This window comes from Ruditapes philippinarum, unplaced genomic scaffold, assembly GCF_026571515.1.
Source record: "Ruditapes philippinarum isolate M1 unplaced genomic scaffold, ASM2657151v2 ctg3548_1_1_1_1, whole genome shotgun sequence".
Taxonomy (NCBI): Eukaryota; Metazoa; Mollusca; class Bivalvia; order Venerida; family Veneridae; genus Ruditapes; species Ruditapes philippinarum.
The window spans coordinates 13,448-28,764 of NW_026860090.1; the positions used below are offsets into that span (position 1 = coordinate 13,448).

General features: G+C 31.5%; 1 protein-coding gene across 3 annotated transcripts; it reads left to right on the top strand.

The window, feature by feature from the left end:
* Window positions 1–3,469: 3,469 nt before the first annotated feature.
* On the top strand, window positions 3,470–13,877 carry LOC132758844 (BTB/POZ domain-containing protein 3-like). Of its 3 annotated transcripts, none has more exons than XM_060750543.1 (4): window positions 3,470–3,534; window positions 10,161–10,241; window positions 11,164–11,415; window positions 11,953–13,877. In XM_060750543.1, exons 1-4 carry the CDS (start codon window positions 3,518–3,520, stop codon window positions 12,959–12,961), a joined length of 1,359 nt encoding a protein of 452 aa, XP_060606526.1. In that variant the 5' UTR covers window positions 3,470–3,517; the 3' UTR covers window positions 12,962–13,877. The 3 variants fall into 3 exon arrangements, with proteins under 3 accessions (XP_060606526.1, XP_060606527.1, XP_060606528.1); XM_060750544.1 differs by lacking the exon at window positions 3,470–3,534 and adding an exon at window positions 8,274–8,343 and having other exon boundaries at window positions 11,953–13,876; XM_060750545.1 differs by lacking the exon at window positions 3,470–3,534 and adding an exon at window positions 8,600–8,852 and having other exon boundaries at window positions 11,953–13,876.
* Window positions 13,878–15,317: the final 1,440 nt, after the last annotated feature.

Consider the following 15,317-nt stretch of genomic DNA (forward strand, 5'->3'; position numbering starts at 1 on the left):
TCATGCCTGTAGGTCACACTGTAAAAGAAAATAGTTTAACCTAGTTATTATGTTACTTGTAAAAATCTGGAGCATGGAAGATACCGAAGAAACACTGATTACAACGAAAGGATATGTAAATAGCATACTCGGTATGATTAAGTCTGTTCATGAGAGAAAGTGTAAAAGTGCAACATCTCTCTCGCTCCTTAGCACCCGTCTATAGCGAAATTCAATCTTCAACATAAAGTACTGAAATCAATTATACCGTAGGAACAAAGAATACTGTATGTGTTTTTAAATTCGCGGAAGCAAATTTTCGCGGAAAGGTCCATTTTTGGGGTATATACAAATATTTGCGCTATTTTGAATTCGCGGAGGTAACTGCCGTAAATCATAAATTCGCGCACACCTATCAGGTTAAAAATAATGGAAATTACTCTTACACGATTAGGTTATGGTTTATGGTTTTCGCAAGCAGCCTTCTTTTATTTTACATACTTTTTACTGTAATCATTGTGGGACTTCACAGTTATTTTCAAATACCTGGTGTCAAACAATACGCTATTGTTCAGAAAAAAAGACATTCAATTTGTTTATCGGACAGATTATGGCAAACAAAAAGATTTTTCACAGTTTTAAACAGCACTGAATGAGACCATAATATTTTCACCAATTGTGTTAAAATGTTGACTGAGTAACTGTGTTTTGTTTTCCATGTTTTCATCTGTTGGAATCGTTAATTTTTGTGTTATCTGGATTGTTTGTTTAGAAAATACAAAATATAATCTGATCAGATGTCAAGACGTTTATGACTCAGACTATGAAATAAATAGCGTGATGCAATAGTATTGTTCAAACATGTATTTACTTATACAAGAATCCGATTATCAAATCGAAGTCAAACAATATTACACTAGCAAATTGATTTATATACGGAGCTGAATGTTACATGTACAGTTTATACAAAAGTAAAATCACTCTTTGAAAGCGCCACGGATACCAGACTTATGGCAGCCGTGAACACACTAATATACATTGTTCTATAGATGCGCGAAAATATGACTATTAAGAAATGATTGGTGTAGAAATATTCGCGCTGAACATGAATTAGCGGATCGAATGTCACCGCGAAGATCGCGAAAATTTGAAGCCCGCGAATATTTCTACACATACAGTATATCACGACATTGAAATTACGTGTATGGCAACTACTAACAGCTGCAACACGGATCTTCAAACTTGCTGCCGTGCAGTAACAAATCAGAAAGTTTAAATCGGAAATAGAAATAGTGTCAATTTTTTCATCTGACAAATAGACCAAACACATTGCTTCGCAATTATTATTAAGAAACAAGTTCTGTATAAGGGAAAAGTATTTATTCGATGACGTTCAGGACCATACTTATGAAAGACTTGATTTATTTCAAATATTAGCGTTGTATTACTGATATTGAAAATCAGATTAAAATAGTTTACAATTTTTGTTAAATGGGGTAAAGAAGAAATAAACTTACAGTCTAGTTCTTTAACATAGAGGGAAAAAACTAAGTCCCTATACTTTAGCGTCAGAGAAAGCTAATGACATCAATAAAGATGTAGTGAATCTGCCAACCTCGATTTTTAACTGTTATCCGCCCCCATTAGCTATCTTAATATAATGGTCTTTGCACATTCTATAATGTACACATGGTTTTAACTCTTTGCACTTTGACACATCTTGAGTTATCAACATGAATGTATAATACATAACTCGGATTAAATGAAAATTAAAGATAAAAACATTAAAGATAATAAACGTCGTTTTGGCTTTTTTAAAAACTCAACATTTCCTTAATTTCATTTTGTTTTTCAAAATAACAAAACTTTCAAAAAGTAGGAAAAAGATCTAATTAAAATATTGCATTAATTTACTATTAAAAGAACAATAATAATCAAAAGAGTGTATAAGTAATCATGATTTGATCTCAATAATTTCATGAGTATGTATTCCTAACACTCATACCGAACTTGTTTTGATGTCGAGAGAGCAAGAAAGTTCAATTTCTACTGGTCGCTGTAGTACTATTAACAGTTACATAGTTATGCAGAAATAATAATGCCGTCCGACCCCGTATTCGACAGTCCTTTATTCGACTACCCGGCAATATTCAAAGTAGATCGGCGGTCCCGTTTATATATCTGTATAAATTAATATACTATTATATACTTAGCAGAAGTTAAGCGATGACATCTTTGTTTAATTACTTTTGAAATTTTGATAAGAATTTCACAATTACGTTATTGTTACAATAACAGAAAGTAGGGATCTGTAAATTGAAATAATGAAATACATTTTAAATATATGTATACTTAAAGTATTTGCGCGATAGTTAATTATGTACATGATGTAGAGATAGCATTGCGGTCTTGGTTGCCTGGAATCTCTAATGATTTTTCCCTAAAATATGCTTCGATCAAATTGTTCATACGAGATAGAAAAAAATACGTATTCCCAAAAGAACACAAAAACGGCAAGATTAGAAACGTCGCAATGCCCTAATCATGGAAAGCAGTAGTGATTGCTAGTTATCGTTCACGCCCCTTCTACCGGCTTAACCTAAATCAACATTTGTACATGATGATTAGGTTTAAAAGCTTTAACAGATGTGTTCGATTAGCAATAACTTGCATACCCTAAAGCCTCAGATGTGTTTGTCTGTGTTGTCTGTTTTCTCAGTGTTTACCAGCTGAATAAATAGGCAATAATAGATGAGTTATATATATTTTATTAAAGTTTTCACAAAAGATAAGATGAAGTATTGATTCTTTCCCTGATTACGACTATCGCTATCCCTTTCTCGGTCGTCACAATAAGTAAATCCCAGAATCAACGACACATGCTTTATATTTTCTTGTTGCCGATATACAACGCGGTAACTGGGGTTCGGGTAACTAATAATTGCTGGCAAGTTAACGCATTGTACATGTAGGGGTATTCAATTCAACTCAGACACTTTTCAATAGTAAGGTCTCCAAACTATGATTAAGCGGTACTTGTTAAAGAAATATATAAAGAAATATCTAAATGTTTAGAAGTATATATGTATATATGGTACTTATTGAACTTATTAAAATGGTTACTGGGAATGTTTCTACTTTGTAGTGAATAATATATCGACCTGTAGTTCGTTCCTACATGATTTAAATTTTCCAGTATGGCGAAGCTTTTTTGTCATTTAAACAAGCCAGTATATAAAACAGAAGAATTGAAAAACCTAAAGTAACAAACAAATATACATTATGTGCGATAACTTATACACAAAATAGTTTGAAAAAAGATAGAGTAAAACCGATAATCATTGTTTGATTTTCGAGTTAACAATGATACCGTCGCAAAAAATATTGTTTTTAATTTGAAACTATCTTCTTTAAAATCGGCATAAAAATCGAGCCTTTAGTTGTAAATATTTGAACAAAGAATATTGATCGAAATACTCCTACGTGTACACAGACATGATTACATATATTAGGACACAGTTTAACAGTAAACAGTTGTATGACTGATTCACAAAGGTAATTTCTTTTCTTTTTTTTCTCTTCCAGTAATAGTAGATGTGTATAAAAAATGCAATTTATCTGTTGTAATTGTTGCTTATCTTTAAACATACTTTTCGATGAAAATTTGTGCTTTTTGGTAATTTGCATTTGTTTTAATTTCGGTATTCCTGAGTTACTTTCTGTTTTGCACAATTTTGTTTTTGAAATTTATTATTATTTAGCTTTTGTTATTTACAGAGGACTATCTTTATGCCTGAATTATTTTATTTTTCGGTTTGTGCAAAACCTATATAATAATTATTACCCCTCACTTTTTGTGTAATGTTAATTTCCCATAGACCACTGGGAGTTATTTATAGTGTTAATGTACCATGTGGCTGAGTTTAAATTTTGATCACATGATCGATTTTCTAAAGAAAATAGAATACAATTATCATAAAACATTTCATCACAGTAACTGTTCAGAGTAATAGAATAAATAATTCATTGGTTTGTAAGTAACAGTAAAAATATCATACCTCGTAAAAATACTGTATTTTTACAAAATGGATGATATTTTTACTGTTAATCACATACCCATTTGTTGTCTATTAATAACCTAAACCACTGTCATAAATTGGGTCGTGCTGAAATTTGATATTTAGCCTATTCCAAGGGCAGGTAATTTACACCCGAGGTTAGTTATGCGATACATTTTCTCCTATGCATGTAGCTGACTTCCTATCGAGTGATTGTGAAAACTTTCAAGAATTGGTATCATTAGTTTGTATATTTTAACTTCTTAAAAGGTATGTCAATTAAAAAAGGAAAGAAAACATACTTTAAAAGATATTTTAGCCTTCCAAATTAAACTGTCTGAATGATGGGAAAACTTAGGTTCAATTTAATGCCATAAAATGCCCGGATGCCCGGAATGAAATACAATAGAAAATATCTTTCATTAGTAAAATTATGTTTTTAAAGTATTAACGTACATGTATATAAAGCTATATCTCTGCCACATACAGTTTTTCAAAACAAAAATATTCTAATTGTCAAAGAAAATAAGTCCATAAAGTAGAATATCTTTATTAAAGAACTTATTATTGTATCGTTATTTCCTTATGGGCGCATGGCGCATGCTCAAAGGAATTGCTTTACTATTTAAAGTCCTAGATTTAAACTGCAGATTTCCTTTTGTTCTGGAACGTTTTAAAATGTTAAACTTTATTAACAATATTCATATGTGTTAAAACCAAATCTTTTTATGTTACAGCTCTTTCGAGAATCGACCATTTAATCATAGCAATAACATAATTGTTAAAAGCAAGATCACTCAAAAAACGAGGTTGATGATATCCCTGGAAATCCAACTTAATTGCAAACACCATAGTAACGAATGGAATGCATGTGGAATTTAAGTCTTTTGAAAACACAAAATGCCAATTATGTGACTGTTAAATAAAATATCCATTGATAACAATGTTACTTAGGCTAAATTTCTTAAACAAGACCAATGATATTCACTTTACTAAGGCTGCAATTCGTAAGCAAGCATCAACAATAACTAAACTGTCCTTACATTTTAAGTTTTAAGTGTACTGTACAGTAGGCAAACTTGGGGGTCATTATGCTCCCCGAAAAAATTTCGGGGGAGCATATAGTCGCCGCCTTGTCCGTCCGTCCGTCCGTTCGTCTTTCCGTCCGTCCGTCTGTCCCCTTTTCTTGTCCGGTACATAACTTTGAAACAACAAGAGGTATCAACATGAAACTTTGTAGGTAGATAGATCTCATTGAGTAGGTGTGCAGTGCACAAGAACCGTAACTCTGCCTTGCCTAATTTTTGAATTATCCCCCTTTGTTTATTTTACACTTTGAACTTGTCCGGGACATAACTCTAAAAGTATAAGAGGTATCAACATGAAACTTTGTAGGTAGATAGATCTCATTGAGTAGGTGTGCAGTGCACAAGAACCGTAACTTTGCCTTGTCTAATTTTTGAGTTATCCCCCTTTGTTTATTTTACACTTTGAACTTTGTCCGGGACATAACTCTAAAAGTATAAGAGGTATCAACATGAAACTTTGTAGGTAGATAGATCTCATTGAGTAGGTGTGCAGTGAACAAGAAACTTAACTCTGCCTTGCCTAATTTTTGAATTATCCCCCTTTGTTTATTTTACACTTTGAACTTTGTCCGGGACATAACTCTTAATGTATAAGAGATATCAACATGAAACTTTGTAGGTAGATAGATCTCATTGAGTAAGTTTGCAGTGCACAAGAACTGTAACACTGTCTTGCCTACTTTTGGAGTTATTGCCCTTTGTTCATTTTGACACTTTGAACTTTGTCTGGGACATTACTCTAAAATTATAAGAGATATCAGTATGAAACTTTGTAGATAGATAGGTCTCATTGGGTGGAAGTGCAGTGCTTAAGAATCATTACTCTGCTTTGCCTTATTTTGAAGAAATTGCCCTTTGTTTATTTTTACTTTTTGACTTTTGTCCTGGACATTACTTTAAAACTATTAGAGATATCAACATGAAACTTTGTAGGTAGCTAGATATAATTGGATAGAACTGCAATGCTTAAAGAACCTAATCAAAGCCTGGTCTAATTTTGGAGTAATTGCCCTTTGTTCATTTTCACACTTTGACTTTTACCCGGGACATAACTCTGATATCATCAGGAAACTTTATAGATAGATAGATCTCATTGAATAGAAGTGCAGTGCAAAAAAACATAACTCCTCTTTGCTTAATTTTGGAGTTTTTGCCCTGTGTTCATTTTTTTTTTAAATTTTCCTGTGTCCAGAACCTTCTCGGGGAGCATCACCCGGTTCAACCGGTTCTTGTTTCCATTTATGTTTTAAGCAAATGATGATATCTACCAGTCATTAACATACAATAAGCTGTGTTTTATTTAGAAAACAAAACACAAACCCATTTATACGGTTATGATGAGTGAAATCTGATCCTTCTGTATCCAGAATATTCTTCGCATGGTTGACCTATATGTTTTCAGAATAACGATGATATCCTACATATGTCATTCCAGTATGTCTGTAATGTTTCACTGATTAAAATTGTTAAATAATCCTTAACTCGTCTGAATATTCAAGTTTGATACATAATTATTCACATTGCAATAACTTCCGGTGAAAACGGATGTTTACTTTTGGACTATTCAACAAAATATATTTTATACGCGAAAAGCACTCCAGGGTGCAAGCAACTAAATTATATGGGTGGTCATAGTAACTCTAGTGATGCCCTGTAGTAGTAAACTTCGAAAATAACAATGACTCGATAAAAAAATGGCGGCCTTTTTATTCTATTTTTATTTAAAGAATAGACCACGTGACCAGATTTTATACTGTTAAAACGTACTGTTTCCCATGTAACAGTATATTTTTTTTGGTAACGTGGTACACTTGTATTAGCAGTAAGAATAACTCTCAGAGGCGTATGGGAAATTAGCATTACGAAAAATGTGAGGGGTAATAAATCGATTTAAACTTTAGCTTGAAACATAATTAGGGCCTACTCATTGACAAAAAATGATGAACGACCCCGGCAGTAACGGATACCGAGATTTTTCCGAACCTCTGTTGTGACACGTGACCGTGTTGAATGAATTATCTTCTCCTATTTACACTGGCTACTGCGTTAGTAACGAAGTAGATTATGCTAAGATGAAACGCGATATATTGATGCTTTTGTCAGTATTCTTGAATTAAGATGTCAGTAATAATGGAATTTTTAATTAAACGTTTACTTGAAATTTTATTTCTTTTTTTTATTTTACCAACTGGATGCGTGTCGCTTTAAACACGCTATATTGTTTCTAAGCACTTGCCTGATTTTATTGTAGTTTTACATCAAACTTTACACTGTTTTATGACCCCTTACTTGCACTCAGACCTAATAAATATATAATACATATAGTTTTTGATGTATCATATATAAAATACACATGGAGACACAATTGCATCTACAAGATATTTAGGACTATCTCCCGTAACGTTTTCAATATGGTTTTGCCACCTTTTCTGTCAGCGGTCCGAATAAACCCGACTAGCGTATCCTTAGGTTTCACCGTCTGTTACTGTATACGATGATAATTACAGGAAAATCTCTAATGCTGTAATAAATAAAAGAAACAATTTTGTTTTGAATCGACAGTCTTCTATATTAAATGATAAAATTTATAATAATTTATAGAGTATGTATGAGGATGGCATCTATATATATATATATATATATATATATATATATATATTATATATATATATATATATATATATATATATATATATATTAAAGGTGTGAACTTATTTATACTGTAAAGTATATGTATTTTTAGGACTCTTAAGAACTCCTATATTATAAATATAACATGGAGGCCGGGCAAAATTTTACGTTGAATGAAATAAGGCCTCAACCAGTAGTTATTAAAAATTTTATTTTGCCAGTAGAAAGATGTTTAGAAGAAGTTGTTTTATTAAATTAAAACAAGCCTTTATTTTTGTGAAAACTAAAGTAACAAATATATTATATTTACATTATTGGGAAATAACGTATACACGTAATATTTCGAAAAAGATAGATTAATGATACGATAATTATTATTTGCTATTAATGTTAACAATGATACCGGTGCAGAAAAAAACCTTTTCAAATTTAAACTACCTGCTTTTGAATTTGTATTATGATCAAGCCTTTAGTTGTAAATATTTTAACAAAGAATATTGATCGAAATAGACTTATGTTTTACAAACTTGGTTAGCTACATTAGGACACAGCTAAACAGTAAACTGTGTTATTGCCGATTCGAAAAGGTAATTTCGTTTCTCTTTTTTCTCTTTCTGTAATAGAAGATGTGTATAAAAATGCATATGCATCGTTTATCTTAGAACATAAATTTTAATAAATTTGATCGTTTTTTAATTTTGATTTGTTTTATTTTTTTGGTATTTTGAGCTTCTTTCGATTTCACACAAGTTTGTAATATTTCGTTGAATTTCATTCAGTGATAAAATAGTTGAAAGTGCACAAATTTTATATTATAACTTAATTTGAACCATGAACATGTTTTGTTATGCATTATTTATAATTTAAAAAACACTAATTTTATGCCTGAATTATTTTAATTATCATGTTTGTGCAAAAACTAATATGATTATTTCCCCTATATTGTGGGTAATGTTAATTTCCCACAGGCCACTTGAAGTTATTTATATTGTTATTTCAGTCGTAGCATGTGACTAAGTGAAAAATCTGGTCGCATGGTCTTTTTTCTAAAGAAAATAAAACCATCATGAAAAAATCATCACAGTTATTGATCGGGGTAATAGAACAAATAAAACATTGTAATGTTAGTAACAGTAAAAACTTCATCACTCGTAAGCTCATCTGAGCTATCTCAGAGTGAGCTTTTAGGATCGTTGAATGTCCGTCGTCTGTCGTACGGCGTCCGTCCACATTTGTTCGTAAACACTCTAGTCGTCAAATTTTTGCCTCAATGGTCACAAAACTTTGTCAAGATGCTTGTCTAGATAATTACTCGGATGAGTTCGAACATGGGTCATCTCAGATGAAAAACAAGGTCACAGGAGCTAAAAATAGAAAATCTTGTTTCCACTCTAGTGGCTACCTTTTTTTAAATAACCTATAAATTGGTCTAAAAGTTTGTTTTGGTGATTTCTAGGTTGAATTCGAATATGGGTAACCTGAGGTCAAAAACTAGGTCACACCGCCCAAATATAGAAAAAATTCTTGTTAACACTTTAGTGGTCATATTTTTGACTCAACTGTCTTCAAACTTGGTTAGGATGCTTGTCTAGATAATTGCTCGGATGAGTTCGAACATGGGTCATTTCGGATAAAAACATAGATCACAGGAGCCAAAAAATAGAAAAATCTTGTTAACACACTAATGGCTACTCTTTTGATTTAAATATCCTGGATATTGGTCTGAAAGTATGTTTTGATGCTTTCTAGGTCAAGGTTGAATATTGGTCACCTGTGTTGAAAAAACTAGGCCACAACGCCTGAATATGGAAAAACCTTGTAAATACTCTAGTGGTTACATTTTTTACTCACCTGTCGTGAAACTAGTTCAAGATGCTTGTGTATGTAAATGCTCGGATGAGTTCGATGGGTCAGGTGAGCGATCTAGGGCCATATTGATCCTCTTTTACAGTATTTTCCTACGCAAATATGATAATTTTACTGTTACCAACAAACCCATGTGTTATTTAAAAAATACAAAAAGCACAGTCATAAATTTTTTTGTGCTTAAATTTGATATTTTGCCTATTCCAAGGGCAAATGATTTAAATTCGAGTTAATTATGCGTTACATTTCCTCTTTACATGTAGCTGACTTCCTATCGAGTGATTGTGAGATGTTTAACTTTCAAGAATTGGTATCATTTGTATGTACATGTATGTTTTACCTTATTAAAGGGTATATCAATCTAAAAGAGAACCCATATTTATTTGAAAAGAAATCTTAGTCTTAGAAATTAAATTTTAAATTTTGAAAAAGAAAGAACAGAGAAAGTACATGTTTAGTTACCTGCTTATGTATCAGGTACATGTTGTTTTTTCTTCTTTTCTTTTCTTTTTGTTTTTGTTGTTTTTTCTTGTTATAGGTCAGACAAAATGTCAAAGAAGACAGCTCGGTCCGGAAAGTCGTCATGTGAAAGAAAATCTGCTTCCTCTGGAGTTGGCAGGTACAAACAAAAATAACAGATTCATTAGATTAGGACTAAAGAGTAAAGGGTTGAACGTTCATCCCTGCCAAACGTTTTACGTTTATTTCACATCTATACATCGAGATTGAATATGTTTGGTTATCTTAATCATCATAGGATCGTTTACCAACCGTCAATTTTAAACGTTACGTTTTAATTCTCCCGTGAAGACTTTACAGTCGTTTATGAAATCCAATTATGCCAAATGCCGTTACTATAATTTTGCTTCTATTTCAAATTCATATCAAATCATTCTTTCAAACATGGTTTACTAAACCTTCTCTTTCAAAGGTTTGTTTTGTTTACTTGACTTTATTTGAGTTTTCAACCCCATCTTTAGCAACATAGCTAGTAATGTTTTAAGACCCGTTCTTGCAGTTAGGCAATATATTTATATATCTATGTGTTGTCAAAACAGTCAATTTAGTTTTGATTGAAACATTTGTATAAAATTCTGGTCTTTTTGCTTTCTTGATACAAACTCAGTTTATATTAATTTTAATAGTACAGAATAACTACGAATCTTGTCTCTTCTCTTCCGCAGTTGTTCACGTGGTCACTAGTCCTTATGATTCTTACTGATTTGTTGTCTATGAACTGTCATGCGTTTGTTTTGATCGTTGGCTTTATCAATATATTCTTCGTTGCATCTATGCACATACTTGCATAAATTACGAACGAACGAATGAATGATGAAATATACGTATATGTTTATTATTTTTATTATTATTTTTATTATTATTATTATTATTATTATTATTATCATTATTATTATTATTATTATTATAAGATACATATTTATTTAGAGAGTATGTACGAGGATTTTAACTAAAGTATATCTAGGCATGTATAAACATAATTAATGTTAGGAATTGATTGTATCAATATATACATTTCTCAGGTTGCCTAAAGAAAACTGGAGGGAAACAAGAACGGCTTCACAATGTTTGTCACACCTTTGCCTCTCAGAATACCTTTCCGACATCAGCTTTACTTTCAAGGACAATCACAAAATAAAGCTTCCGGCTCATAAATTTCTACTGAGCATGCGAAGTGAAGTGTTTGAAGCCATGTTTTATGGTTCACTTGCAGAAAAAGGAGAAACGGTGTTAATTGAAGACATAAAACCTGAAGTGATGAAGACTATGTTAAGGTAACTACAGCTCAAATTGTTGAACATATAAGTAATTACTTTAAAATTTAGAGAGGTATTTAAGATATTGATATCTATTAGTTATACAAACATAAAAAACATCAAAGTGTAAGTAAATTCTACATTCAGTGTAACTCAACACGTTTTATCAGTTGTTTTCTTGACTGATTTTACTAGACATGATTAAGATGTGAATCACACGTATTGTACATGAGTTTAAATAAGGTTTAACAAAAGTCTTTATAAATAAAGCTATGATTACACAAATGGTTATTTATGTATTTTTGAAATTAAAAGTCACCAAAAGATTTATTTCACCACAAGGTCATAAATTAGGTGCCGTAATATTATGTCCTTGCTTGCTCAACGAAACCGCATCTAAGTAAAGAATTTGCACTTTTAGTTTGATGTAATTTTAAACCGCTGCAACGTACAAATCTTGTTTATCAGGTTTAGCTGAGTATCTATTATGTTCTACCTAAATACTGATAGGCCACTCTTATGCCATGGAAGCTGTTATCATTTTATGAATTCCAGGTTTGTTTATACAGACAATCCAGAGATCAATGGAGAAAATGCTTTGCCCTGCTTGTATGCAGCGAAAAAATACAACTTGCCTGGCCTAATAAACCAATGTTCGAACTACCTTGAAAAAAATTATATTGACATTGATAACGTGTGTTTGGTCCATGAGCAGGCCGTTATTTATGAAATGAAACCGCTACAAAAGAAATGTTTTGCATACATCTTGGATAATGCGCCAAGTGTGTTTTCTTCGCCGGGGTTTTTAGAACTATCTAAAGCAACATTACTAGACATTCTCAAGGATGATGAATTAGCTGGTGATGAAATTGAAATATTTCAAGCAGCAATTAGATGGGCAAAGGACAAAAGTAAACATAACAACAAGTCGAAAGATGGACAAACTCTGCGCAATCAACTTGGAGAAGCATTGTTTCAGATAAGGTTTCCGATAATACCAATAGAGGAATTTGCACAAAATGTAACTTCGTCTGCAATCCTAACAAAGGACGAGTTACTCATGATTTATCAGTACAATGCAACAAAAGATTCAACATCTTTGGGAAAATTCTGTGCACGCGAACGTTCAGGAGCGCTGATCACAATAGCCCTTGGACAGTATATTCAGAAAAAGGGTAAGATGAGTGGTTGTTATATGAATATACAAGAATGTAACAAGTCTGTATCAGCGAACCAGGCAGGCTCTGCACAATGTAGTCCAAAGAAAAAGTCTGCAAGAATAAAGTCTGTCACTGGAACTTTTGTCGGATATGTAAAGGCAATCTCTATTGAGGGAACAAAAAGAACTGATTACGAAATTGTAGGGAAAAAAATTACTTTCGAAAATCCCATCGACGTAACCGGTTCAATCAACATACAGTTTCTTCTTGAGAACGAAAACGCTTACAGGCAATCAAATTATGTTTCAAATTATTTATACAAACAGGAAAATATTAAAGGACAATTGATCACAATCAACAACATTCCAGATGGCTTAGAAAATATCACATTTGTTTGCAAATAACGTGTGTTAGTGTTTCTTAATTGGAAACTAGAATTGTTCATTGTACGAAAGGCATAACTCAAAAATTATGATAAAAATACATATCTGATAAGAAGATCTCAAGCACTAATACATTTGAATCTATTGACAATGGCAAATCAGTAATAATGTTTATAGAATGCTTTAAGTCATTAGAATATCATTCATGAACATGTTTCTTTCAACAACTTCATACTTTAAATTTGTTAGGCATCTTGTTTGTTTCCTTTTTGTGCATTTAACACCGACTTTACACCTGTTTGATCTCTTCTCGGAAGTCGATCCTTTTTTCTAAAAGTTCGTCTAGTTTTAATTAAAATATATTTTTTACAATGATAAATCTAAGAACTGAATGAATGAAAATTAAGTGTTGCCGAAACCATAACCGTATATGTTTCCTACCATTTTCATTTTACCTTTGCCTACCATAATATTTGTGTTTTGCCAATGTTTTTTATTTATTTATGTATATATTTATATTTTGTTTTATTTATTTATTACACTAGCTATCTTTTCGAAACTCATATTAGATGTAAATCTGTGCGGCCCGTTAAAGTGCAAAGGTATAGCACGTGATCTTTAGCTTGGCGAACAAGGAAGTATTTATCGACTGCAGTAGTAAATGCATGCTTAAGTAAACATATACACTTTTAAAAGAATATGTTAAACAATATTTGTACAATAATCCTTTCAGTGTAGACATAAACCGCTATTCGAGACCATTTAAGTTTGGGCCGCGTAAGATAAAGGAAACATTTAGTACCTTAAACTCGCTTTTAAATCAACATTATCGTCAACATTCCTTCTTCATTGATGAGCACGAGCTAAAGCAGACTTCAACCTACACCTTAAATCAAGTATAATGAATTTGTCTCGTTATTATGATTTATATTTTAAGAAAAACAAATATTTTTAAGAAGAACAAATATTTCTCTTTTAATACAATTTTTATCGTAAGTGTTATGGAGCGAAATGCTACTTAGCGTGATATTATGTTATGCAAAATTTATATTAATAGCATATTATTGTTAAAAAACGACTTAATCGACTAAAGTTAAGCGTGAGAGAGACTTTCAAACTAACATTTATAGATATGGTTTTGAATAACGTATAATAAACTATTTTACATTTTACACATTCAATTATGCAGATACAATACATATAAAGAATGCATCAAAGTACATACTGTAGTAAAATATGCAGATGCAATATATTGTTGTTTATGCAAACCGTGTTTAACAGAACATACTGAACTAAAAATTAGTTTGGCTAACATCGGATGTTAAAAATCAAAGCAACATCAGGCTTAAAAAGCAGCATGTCATCTGTTAAAAGATGAACACACTACAGTAAATCAAAACAAACAAGTCTTTTACCCTTTTACCATTTATCCTTTTTGAAGTTATTTTGTGTCGCTAAACCACTAATAATGTGACAGAACAGCTCACTTTTCACAAAGAAACAGCCTTCAATCGACATGTATTTAACATTTTACACCTACGTATCTTACAAACGCAATATTGTTTTTATACAAAATCATTTTTAGTTTTCAATTTGTTATAACAACATAGAATTGCACTGTTGTTTCATTTTTATTATTAAATAATATTTACCCCTATTTATTTTTTTTTCATTATTCTCTTTGATGATGATGTTGTTCTCTGAAGGGTTTTGCAGATACTTCCTAGCGAAAATAGAATATGTTTGAAAATGAATAAATAAATAATCAGGATGTCAACAAAAACCTGCTTTAACTTTCAATATAAATTATGAAAAATCTTCAACCTAATGACAATTGATCTCTATTGAATCATATTGTTATCTTGAGTACATTTATGCAGTGCCCTCTGAATTACCCGAGTTACCTCAGTACAGTAAAAACATGCTGTTGGTGATAATTATGTTGTTTGTTAATGTTGGTGTTGTTGTTATGATTTCCATATACATGATAGGTAGCTTTCGTTACTGTGAATGTTTGTGCCCAGATAATAATACAGTTTTTAGATCACGTTTGTAACATTGTGAATTATAAATCTTAAACATATCATTTTACAAGGGTTATGAAATTAATAAATTATACCTGCCATAAATGTTATGTGTAATTATTGATATATGAATGGATTAGCAACCCATGGCCCGTTTTATCAATACATTGAATTGCAGTCAGTTAAGATCAAGTCGAAAAAAATCCTATTCAATTCTTTTGATGATTTTTGTAGTTACTTTTTAATCGGAACGTCCTTGGCTATTTTTCATAATAAACCCGGAGTAAATACGAATTAAAAGTAGTTCGACCATGTGGTTTCATATGTTAATAGAATCAGAGAGTTTAATTTTT